At 40.5% G+C, this 12,526-nt stretch overlaps 1 protein-coding gene across 1 annotated transcript in view; it reads left to right on the forward strand.

The window, feature by feature from the left end:
• The window catches only part of LOC135463214 (dynein axonemal heavy chain 6-like), a 437,090-nt gene extending 432,569 nt beyond the window's left edge, over nucleotides 1-4,521 (forward strand). The window contains exons 78-80 of the mRNA XM_064740526.1: nucleotides 1,561-1,724; nucleotides 2,035-2,257; nucleotides 3,188-4,521. Coding sequence (XP_064596596.1) covers nucleotides 1,561-1,724; nucleotides 2,035-2,257; nucleotides 3,188-3,291 — 491 coding nt within the window. The 3' untranslated portion in view covers nucleotides 3,292-4,521. The remainder of the gene's footprint in view (nucleotides 1-1,560; nucleotides 1,725-2,034; nucleotides 2,258-3,187) is intronic.
• The last annotated feature ends 8,005 nt before the right edge of the window (nucleotides 4,522-12,526 follow it).

Genomic DNA, 12,526 nt, shown 5'->3' on the forward strand with positions numbered 1-12,526 from the left:
GTACATACCGGTAGTGAGGGCATACTGTATACATGTACATACCGGTAGTGAGTGCATACTGTATACATGTACATACCAGTAGCGAGTGCATACTGTATACATGTACATACCGATAGTGAGTGCATACTGTATACATGTACATACCGGTAGTGAGTACATACTGTATACATGTACATACTGGTAGTGAGTGCATGCTGTCTACATGTACATACCGGTAGTGAGTGCATACTGTATACATGTACATACCGGTAGTGAGTGCATACTGTATACATGTACATACCAGTAGCGAGTGCATACTGTATACATGTACATACTGATAGCGAGTGCATACTGTATACATGTACATACCGGTAGTGAGTGCATACTGTATACATGAACATACCGGTAGTGAGTGCATACTGTCTACATGTACATACCGGTAGCGAGTGCATGCTGTATACACGTACATACCGGTAGTGACTGCATACTGTATACATGTACATATCGGTAGTGAGTGCATACTGTATACATGTACATACCAGTAGCGAGTGTGAACATGCCGGTAGTGAGTACATACTGTATACATGTACATACTGGTAGTGAGTGCATACTGTATACATGTACATACCGGTAGTGAGTGCATACTGTATACATGTACATGTACATACTCGTACTGTAATTGACCTGAACTTTCACCCTGCAAAATGTGCATTTTTTGAGGCACATATTAAAGGTCATGAAATGTTTCTTTTTATGCCAAAACTTACGTTTTTCCAGTTTCCTATTTTGCAAAAAAGGTTTAGCATTTTTTAAGTTCCACATTTCTTCCATACTCTTCCACTTAATTCATGTGCATGTTATACGTTTAGGCTCACTTTACAGTTTGTTTGGTTTTTTGAAGTTTGATAAATTTCTGATGAGAAAAACCAAAGTGTTGGCATTCTGAAAGTGCATATTTTACATGCCATTCATCATGACCTATTTTTAAGGAGGACCCCTAAAAGTTGAAGTAGGCATCCCTAAACAGATCACTTAAACTTATGCATAAATATACTTTCATTTCTTTTTATAGATTTACGTGAAAAAAGTTAAAGGCTTTCAAACATTTGAATTCTAAGGTGGTCTTTATGGACCATACCGTACAGAGTTTAGGAATTTTGAAGTCACATGAAGTTTTTCAAACTCTAATCTCGACACTGTGTGTTGGAATAACTCTTTTTACAAATGAGTAAAACATTACTAAAATAATGTTCTCAGAAATTCATTTCTTCTGGTGAAAATCAGGATAAAAAATGGGAGGTGACGTCAGATCGCGTTCCTAGATACCGTCAGTATGGCTTACAAAGCCCATCATAGTATTCAAATATTTGAATGCCCGTTAACACTTTTCAAAAAATCGGAAAAAATAAACGAAAGTATTTTTATGCATAGTTTTCAGTTGTCTGTTTAGATGAGCCTTACCTGATACTTTAGCTTTCTCTTACTTTAATTCATGAGGCTGACCTTTAACTATTGACTTTCTTTGTAAGTGACTCAGTTTACTGCCTGTGTTATGACTATTCAATCATCTCTACATTCCAGGTTTCTTGACGGGAACATTACAGAATCACGCTCGTAAATACAACCTGCCCATCGATCACCTCAGCTTTGAGTTCTCTCCCCTGCCACATTTCCGTGACCAGAAGGAGGTGACCAAGGCCATGGCTGAGCTCAAATTTGGAGAAGAGATTGAAATGGACAAAGTCGTAAGTCATTATTGTGGTTGTAAAGTTCTGTAACTTTATCAGTCATCTTTTTCCTTAAAATGAGACAAACTCTGATGGGAAACTGGGATCCTGTCACCATCTTGCACCTGACAAAAGGATGAATTTGTCTGATGTCTTCCGAAGAATTCTGTCAGTTTGGTTCACACGTCTCATTTCTCCTCTTTATGTCCACCAATTAGGTGCATACCCCTGAACACGATCTCCTAATGAACTAATTATGCTCAGTATTTAAAGATTCTGTCAATATGGTACACTCGTCTTATTACTCTTCCTTGTCTCTCCCAATCAGGTCCCGACCCCTGAAGATGGGATCCTCGTCCATGGGATGTTTATGGACGGCTGTCGCTGGGACCTTGAGAACATGGTGGTGGGTGACGCGCTCTATGGTGAAATGAACTCTCCCCTTCCCATGTTGAAGATGGAGCCTAAGATGGACTTTGTTCCTGACCCCACAAACTATGTGGCTCCTCTGTACAAGACAGCTGCCAGGGCAGGGACCTTGTCTACCACAGGTAAGGCTTATGGCAGCCTGGTGATGCGGGATGTTAGTTACCTGTAGGTGAGAGTGGTTGTGTGAATGCAAGCTGAATGGGGAAACCGTATGGGCATACATACGGAGAAACCAACAATACCTCCCCACCTCCCGCACCCTTAGAAAAGTTACAAGCATGAATACCCACACGAATTCACAAAGATGGTAAATATAGAAATGTTGGATTGCATCTAGAAAAAACTGGTGGATCAAGGCTGGCTCAAGGCAGGGTGACCTAGTCTAAACTGGCTCCATTTAGGATGGCTTTTTCTGATGCACAGGTTTTGGTGGTCTCAATTAGAACAACTCCGTGTAACGGCATTTGCTAGCTCAGATGCATACTAAATTCCAGAGTGACAAGTGCATGCCGCCCTGTAAGTGAATTCAATGTTTATAGGTCTACTGACCAACGTGTAAATGCAAGCCACCATAAATTGGTGAACTGACCAGAGCCGACTTTATAGAGTCGCACAAACCAGCGCTAGTTTAACCGCAGCTGATAATATCAGATAACTAAGAGTAGAACGAAAAGTGTTTTACACTGCTCTGCCAACAAACTACATGTGACTGTGCTGGTTTTGTTTGATCTGCTGCAAATAACAGAAGCATACAGAATGTGGTCCTCAATTCTCAATTGGAAACGCCCGTGGAATTTTCAGTGCCTGTGGTGAAATTTTGTGTCATTTAACTTGAAATGAATGGTGTGCATTTATATGAGAAAAACTAAACGTTCTGTATGCAGTACCATATATCTAAACCGAAGGGACAAAAGATAAGTATGTTAAATGACGTAAGAGTACTGAAATTTCTTTATTTTGTGTGTGAGTTGGTCACTCAGTGTACAGTGCATACAATGTAAATACACTGATAATCCAAAGTAAAGAAACTGTTTTTTTTTTGTTCGTTTCAGGTCATTCCACAAACTATGTGGTAGCTGTCTACCTTCCGTCTAACATGCCACAAGATTACTGGATAGCCAAGGGAGCAGCTTTATTGTGTCAACTGAGTCATTAATTATGCTTGTCAACAGTAGAATCAACCAATCAAAAAGTGACTTTCATTATCTCAAGCCAATCCAAAATGTTCATTCAAAACAGCCAAAGAATGGATTTGTTTGTACGGATTAGGCAGTATTTGAATTTGACACAAATTGCATCCCATTTAAATAGTGTTTAACATGCGGAGGGAAGAGCCCATTTCACCTGGTAAAATGTATTATGTTTGGTTTAGGTTTTTAGAAATTTAAACAACCTGAAGTGCTTAGAAAAAGAACTGTACATATCTTTCTAACATCTGTGATACGTAGAAAATATGTATTTATTTATATATTTCTTTGATTTGTTTATTTTTGTTGAAGTATGTTTAACTGTCTGTTGAAATGTGAATAAACCAGATAATATTTACAGATCCATTGGCTAATCTTATCTACACTTTTAGTGAAGTGGACAAGACGCGACAGAAATCCATTATATCCTAGTGGAAGTTATTACGTTTTGGGACATTTTTTAATATAATTATTTTGGGTAAATAAATTGAAGAAACAGACTACTGTGGCTGTAATCCTTATAAGTTTTGCCTCAGGTAAAAAATATTAAAGAATATGTTGCCCTTTAAAATACAACCACCTGCTTATTCCAACGGTACAATATTACATTTATCGGCCAATTTCATGTGATATACAACTTTCTCAGAGACATAATTTAATGAATTTTCCAAACCTCCTTCTGTCTGTGATATTTGCCAATTTCTGCACATGTGCGTGTATATATTTTGAAATTGTTTGAAACACAAAATAATAATATACTGCTCGCAATGCAAACGTAATAAGATTTATATTAAGTACTGCATTTTTTGTTTGTAAAGTATTATGAAAGGGAGCGCAAAATTCCTTGCGTTTTGTCTTGCATTTTTTTTTATCTGCACCGGTTGTCCAGCCTATACTAAGTTTAAAACTGATTATGAATCTTTCCACTGTGGACATCTGTAGTTATACACTGTTCTGACTATTCCCGTCCTCTCCCTGACTTCCTGTCAGTTGTGATACCGCCATAACACGAGAAATCCGTCCTGCCTTATTCAGGGTACAGCGTATTGCCTCCCGTTAGAGCCTAGTGCCTTACTGGACCAAATTGACGTCTCCATTTTTTGGAGAATCGATCTCTTTTCTTTCCGATATACATGTAATTATTCTCATATGGTTTTGGTTAAATTTTTTGCCAATATTCTGTGAAATAAAATCAATTGCTACATAATCCCCTGGACTGATAGTTATTTATTTATTATTTGAGAACGGTATTACGTATTTATTTATTTACTTGTTTGTTGTTTTCCACCGTACTCAAGAATATTTCACTTTTACGACGGTGGCCAGCATTATGGTGGGAGGAAACCGGACAGAGGCCTGGGGAAATACACGACCATCCGCAGGCCGCAAGAACGGTATAAGTGGCTGTTACTTCGTACGTAATAATACCAGACCTGCGTATCCATATGAATGTTGCGATGTATACCGACCTTCCAACTTTTAAATGCCGCTCAAAGAGATTATTTCATTATGATCAACACAACACAGGTTTAAGGGGGGAAGTGCCTGGAGTAAACCACTGACCTTTGTCAAGTACCTAATAAACCTCCGGAAGTCATTCTGCAGCCGATGAAACGAGAGCTGGAATAGTGCCTGCTAATTCGGAGTGGCTAGGCCGTGACGAGGCCAATGCCTAGCGGGATGAGCCTGTTGGGGCCTCCGTGGCCTAATGGTTCAGATACTTTATTGTCGAGCCTTGATGAATAACCAGCGGCCTCTGTGGTCGTGTGGTTAGCGCGCTAGCACAGCACACTGACCCACTAGCCTCTCACCAATGCGGCTGTTGTGAGTTCAAGTCCAGCTCATGCTGGCTTCCTCTCCGGACGTTTGTGGGAAGGCCTGCCAGCAACCTGCGGATGGTCCTGTGTTTGCCCCGGGCTCTCCACAGCCGAAACGTGAGTGGATAGGCCGTGACGAGGCCAATGCCTTTAAATCTAGCGGGATGAGCCTGTTGGGGCCTCCGTGGCCTAATCGTTCAGATACTTTATTGTCTAGCCTTGATGAATAACCATGGGGCCTCTGTGGTCGTGTGGTTAGCGTGCTAGCGCAGCACAATACCCCGGGAGCCTCTCATCAATGCGGTTGCAGTGAGCTCAAATCCAGCTTATGCTGGCTTCCTCTCCGGTCGTACGTGGGAAAGTCTGCTAGCAACTTCCGGATGGTCCTGTGTTTGTCCCAGGCTCTGCCCGGACTTCTACCATCATAATGCTGGCCGCCGTCGTGGAAGTGGAATTTTCTTGAGCATGGCGTGAAATACCAGTCAGAACGAATAAGTAAATGAGCATGTACCTTGTCATAAAGGTGCGATGGTACTTGCTTATATACTAATTTTTCAATAGGGGACCTCCGTGGCTCAGTTTGTTAGCACGCAAGAGCAGCGTAATGACCCAGGAGCCTCGTACCATTGCGATTGCTGTGAGATCAAGTCCAGCTCATGCTGGCTTCCTCTCCTTACGAGGGAAGGACTGCCAGCAAACTACGGATGGTCGTGGGTTTCCCCGAGCCGGGTTTCCACCCACCATAATGCTGGCTGTGAAATATTCTTGAGTACGGCGTTAAACACCAATTAAATAAATAAATAAATTGTTCAATATTTGATGAACTCAGTGGAATTGCTGCATACTACCGCATGATTGGCTGAAGCAAGCAACACCTCCGAGAGATGAACCGTTCTCAAGAATTCTGCGCTTTAATATTCATCGACAGCCACGTACTCCCCACCCCCCCCCCACACACACACACTTTCCCGGCACATTAAAACAATTTACGTGAACAAATAACTGTTAAAACCTTAGCTGAGGTAAAATGAGAAGAGGCCATATTTCACCAGTTAAGTGTGGCCATTTATCAGTTATCATGACCTCTGTGGTCTCTGCTCTGGTTTTACTTTCTATATGTTGTGATGTAGTTTTTTATATTGGATGTAATGCTCTTCCCAGGATCACGATATCATATTAGTCTTAAGTTAAAATTAATCTTGGTGTGGTCCTTTCTGTTATTTTAGCTGAATTTGTTTTACAATAGCTTAACCAGAATTTACGTTGTCAAGCAATATTTTGACTTTGTTACGTATGAAAAAACAATTTTAAAGTGATTTGAGTTTCCACTTAAGTCTGAGATCGCTATATCATCCGGGCGCCAGGTCCCACGTATAGTCACGATAAGCTTATAAAGAATCAACCAGCATTTCATCCAACCCTTTCAAGCAAAAACTGCAGCAAAAATGCGACGCCAGTGTCAACTGTGTAGCTCCAAGGCCCGATCGAAGACAAGGCTTAAATAACAATTCTTGTACATTTAGTGCATGCTTTGTTGTTGTGTAATGGATGTATGGTATGTTACCAGTTTGCCAGAATAACGTGACATCGCCAATGAGGAACGCCCAATCGACTACACAGCACAGAACAAATTGCCTTAGGCAGGGAAAGTTCACTACTTATCGGCTATGACGATATATGCCTCAAATTCTTGTGACATCAATGTGATGCTGAAAACGACGACTTCAAACACCACTGAAATCTTTTTTGGGGACATATTGATGTCGCTTTTAGCCTCTGTTGATGTGTGTAAAATGGCACTATTTGTTTTAAAGAGTATTTGCTATGTTTTTGTTTGGACATCGGTCTTCGTGTATGGTGCATTTTGTATCTTAGTGCCAGCTGTTTATATTATCAGGTGTTATTGTTTTCACTATTACAATCCGGTTATGTAACATTCCAACCTACTTTATGTGTGTAACCGTACTCATTTACACAATGTAATTACTCCAGGCGTGCAGAACAGGAGATTTGAGGGAGGGTGGGGGGAGGACGGACAGGCATCGTTGTATGGCTTGGTCGCTCTCAAGGTAACAGAAGAGTTCAAAAGCTTGTATTTATTCATGTGGAATTCCAATGCCTCGTGGACTGGGTGTGTTTACATCCTCGTGCACGTGGGTCTGTACAGGTGCACAATGATGTTTGGTCAGGACAGGTATTACCTGTTTGTGACAAGTGGTTTTCTCGCAGATCCCTCAGCGAATTCTTTTCATAGCTGTGTACGCGGACTTTGCGGGACACGCGATTTTTCCCAAACAAGCAGTTGTTGTTCCGAATATGGACAGCTCCGATTGGTGAAATACACCGTTCCCGCCACCGTGTTGACCAAAATGCATGCACAGACGCTATATAAGACTTATTTAGTACATCTCTATGGGGCTTCGCCGGTTTATGCCTACCAAGGTAACATCTTTCATAAAAGCTGTCAATCCAACAGGCACATGTAGATTTAAGTATGTCGGACAATCTTTTCGGGGTAGTCGAAGGTACCAGTCTTCACGCTACAGCAATGGCGGAAAAACTTCAACACTTTCAGTTTCGGTTTGAGGCTGTTCAGAAGCCACCTGGACGTGACATCAACGAAATCCTGATATTTTTCGCCCCCAACACGCTGTACGACATAAGAACACCCGTAATTAGGACACATATTAACATGTTGAAACAAAACGTGCTGGGGAATATACATTTCAACATAGAGGGCCATCTGGAGTTTGAGAAGAAACACATGTGCTACGGGAGTCCTGGCAACGCGAGCCGTAACTACGACAGGGTTGTGGATATTCTACTGAAAGTGGCCCAAGATCAGGAGAGACGGGTGGCCCATAAATTACCGCTGATTGTGTGAGTACTCGTTAGAGAGCCACAGTTAGCTAGTAGTATTACATACTTGCTGGTTATAATCCAGATACCAACAATACTTTCTGGTTATATTATACTCCAGGCACAAATAATACTTGCTGGTTATATTATACTCCAGGCACAAATAATGCTTGCTGGTTATATTATACTCCAGGCACAAATAATGCTTGCTGGTTATATTATACTCCAGGCACAAATAATACTTGCTGGTTATATTATACTCCAGGCACAAATAATACTTGCTGGTTATATTATACTCCAGGCACAAATAATACTTGCTGGTTATATTATACTCCAGGCACAAATAATACTTGCTGGTTATATTATACTCAAGGCACAAATAATACTTGCTGATAAAGAAGTCACAAGAAGACACAGTATATATACACACACCTAATGACTCCTAGGCGTCATGTGACTGACAAATTACGACGTTAAACCCTAAGCACACATATTCAAATTCAAATAGTACTTCTTGTTCCACGTCAACCCCATATACACATTTACTGGTTGTACTTCACCAGAACTTTCCACCTATTCTAATTTAGCCCCACACAATACTTGCTACACAATTCAGTCACAAATACTATTTGCGGGTTGTACTACTCCAAACACATATGATTTGCGGGTTGTACTAAACTTCCACCACAAATAATGTTACTAGTTGCACTACTTCAGACACAGATAATATTTGCTGATTGTACTGCTCCGACCACTTACAATATTTGCGGGTTGTACTATTCCAGACCGAAATAATATTGCTGGTTGTACTACTTCGTCTACAAATAATACTTACTGTCTGTACTACTCCAGACCCAAATAACACTTGCTGGTTATATTATACTCCAGACACAAATAACACTTGCTGGTTATATTATACTCCAGACACAAATAACACTTGCTGGTTATATTATACTCCAGACACAAATAACACTTGCTGGTTATATTATACTCCAGACACAAATAACACTTGCTGGTTATATTATACTCCAGACACAAATAACACTTGCTGGTTATATTATACTCTAGACCCAGGGCAGTGACGACAGTGTGATTGTTGGCATATGCTCAGACATTACATAAGACCTACAGCATAGCAAGTAAAACCAGGGCAGCGATGGCAGTGTGATAATTGGCAAATGGTCACACGTAACCGGGGAAAATACAGCCTCTTGACAATTTACCTCGGTTGTGGTTTTATTCAAAATGGTCATGTAAATACTCAAATTACCCGTTCCATATCTCGCACCTTGACTTTAATATCCGGGATCAGTTAAATTAAAGATGAATGCAGGGTGATGTAAGTTAGTTTGTCATTTGTCCGAGACCCAGATAAGTTACTGGTTGTACCATGCCAGATAAGTTACTGGTTGTACCATTCCAAATATGAATCATATTCGTCGGTTTATGATATACCACTCCGCACTCAAACAGTTCTTGCTGGATGGTTGGGCTACTCTATACTCGCAGTACTTGTTAATTGTTGTTGTACTCCAGACACATGGAGAATTTATCGGTTATTCTACTTCAGGCCTAGATAACCTTTGCCCATCAATACTACTCCAGATCTAAATAATACTTCTTGTATCAATTCAGGCCCAGATAATACCCGCTGGTTGTACCATTTCAGACCCAAATAATACTTGCTGGCTGTACCACTTCAGACCCAAATAATACTTGCTGGCTGTACCACTTCAGACCCAAATAATACTTGCTGGCTGTACCACTTCAGACCCAAATAATACTTGCTGGCTGTACCATTTCAGACCCAAATAATACTTGCTGGCTGTACCATTTCAGACCCAAATAATACTTGCTGGTTGTACCATTTAAGACCCAAATTGTCATTACCAGTTGTGCTACTCTAGACAAAAATAATACCTATTGGTTTATATAATTCCTGACAAAAATAGTACGTTATTGCCAGTAAGTATTACTGAGTCTGGAGTTCTGTTACTCTGGCCTCAAGTAGCACGTACCCGAGTCGTGTCAGACCAAAGACTTTAAAAGTGGTACTTGTTGCTGTCTTGCTTTGCGCTCAGCATTGAAAGGTTAGGTCGGCCCGGCGTCAGTATAAGCTGCACTTTGGTGACATGGACCCTGTCACAAGAAGACACAGTATATGCACATACACCTAATGACTCCTAGGCGTCATATGACTGACAAATTACGACGTTAAACCCTAAGCACACATATTCACATTCAAATAGTACTTCTTGTTCCACGTCAACCCCATATACACATTTACTGGTTGTACTTCACCAGACCAAAACAATGAAAGTTTCCACCTGTTCTAATCTATCCCCACACAATACTTGCTACACAATTCAGTCACAAATACTACTTGCTGGTTGTTCTACTCCAAACACATATGATTTGCGGGTTGTACTACACTCCCACCACAAATAATGTTACTGGTTGCACTACTTCAGACACAGATAATATTTGCTGATTGTACTGCTCAGTCCACTTACTATATTTGCGGGTTGTACTGTTCCAGACCGAAATAATATTGCTGGTTGTACTACTTCGTCCACAAATAATAGCTACTGGCTGTACTACCCGAGAGCCAAATATTTGCTGGTTGTAATACTCCAGACCCAAATAATATTTACTGGTTATAATACTCCAGACCCAAATAATATTTACTGGTTGTAATACTCCAGACCCAAATAATATTTACTGGTTGTAATACTCCAGACCCGAATAATATTTACTGGTTGTAATACTCCAGAAACAAATACTATTTGCCGGTTGTACTACCGCTTCTCCACACAAGTAGTATTTCTCTGTAGTGCTACTACAGAGCCAAATGATATTTGCTGGTTGTAACGGTACTGCTGCAGACCCAGTAATACTTACTGGTTATACGTACTATACTTCAGGCAAAATAAGTCTAAACTCCTTGGTCCTATGTCTACTATTTCTGACATACAGATCAGTGCTATAGACTTAACTGTGTTTCAGAGTTCGTTCTCAGACGGCCTTCATAGCCTTCACGGAGAACCTGGCGACTTTGGTCGCTCACCTGAGGCAGATGTCCAAACCTACCACAACAACAACAACGGTTCCAGCAAAGGTCTACGCAGAAGTCTTCAGATCCTTCGCCGAAATGCATCAGCTACGCTTGAAGTGAGGCAGATATTTCTAAGGGTTACATTGTTACATCAGTGGTTTATTTGTTTATTTGATTCGTATTTTACGCCGTACACTACCGCCGTACACTACTCAAGAATATTTCACTTATATGACGTTGGCCGGGGGATGCCCACGACCATACGCAGGCTGATGGTGGATATATCAGTTGTTAGTTTCTGTATACGTGTATTTCAACATCTTCTCCATGAAGATGTATTCCAACACATGGTTGTGTAGTTCTCAGAGAAAATGGTGCTGTCATTGAATTTATGATAAAAGAAAAGCACTCCGGTTTCCTTCATCCATAAAACTCTCCACCATCTTATGACTGAAAAATACTTGAGTATGGGGTTAAACAATCACATAGATCTATACATAAATAAAAATAGAAATATTCAGCTGTTGTCCTCGGATTGTCTCCAGGGAAGGGACTATGTTTGGAGGCAGAGCTGTTATCAACAAACAAGAACTTGTCGGGGCGCCAGATTTCGTCTGTACCAGAAACAACCAACCCGTTATCATAATCAAGGTACAATGTAGACTAACTCTTTGCGGTTCCTGTTTGTTTCTTATGTCTTCCTTTTCCTTTACGGCCGAGATAAGTGATCCAAAGCCCATTTCGCGAATTTTTACATACTTTGGTATTCATAACAATATCTGCGTCAGTCTGATTAAAAACCTAATTGCAGATTAGACATTTGATCTGGGATTGGATTTTATAGTTAACATATTGCTCATCGTGAGCACATTATTTGTTTACGGGTTTCAGAATATACAGTTTGGACACAAATGAAAACGTCGCAAATATGTTCGTAAACCAGCTACTTGCACAAGCATAATTTGATTATTTTCCACATCTAGGTATACAGCAACAACGCGAACAATAATCACAGGAACAACAACAACGACAGATGCCAAAACAGAAACACTCCAGTGAAACGAGAGGCTTTCGCCGATTTAAAGTTGGAAACGCAGTGTCCAACACGAGAGAGTCACCCATGTGATAACTGTGGTCAGCTCGCCACTGTCTGTTCTGAACTTTGTTATCTGACCGCCAAAACATCTAATTTCTCATCAGATTCAATGGACGCAGATCTTAGGCGTTCTTTAAAAGGTGAGTAAATCCAAGCAACGACGACAGTGTTTTATTTGGCAAATGGCCACACGTAACCGGTGAAATACGTCCTGTTGTCAATAAAAATCACAACTTCAAATCTAATTGCAACTATTATTTTGTCCTTTTCTAGTGTTTTTTAACTTAAAGCAAGGATCAACCCTACTACATCACCACGATCTCAATCGATATCAGTATGGTTTTAATGTTATAACTACTGCCACTGAGGCCACATTG

This window comes from Liolophura sinensis, chromosome 2, assembly GCF_032854445.1.
Source record: "Liolophura sinensis isolate JHLJ2023 chromosome 2, CUHK_Ljap_v2, whole genome shotgun sequence".
In the NCBI taxonomy this organism is placed as follows: domain Eukaryota; kingdom Metazoa; phylum Mollusca; class Polyplacophora; order Chitonida; family Chitonidae; genus Liolophura; species Liolophura sinensis.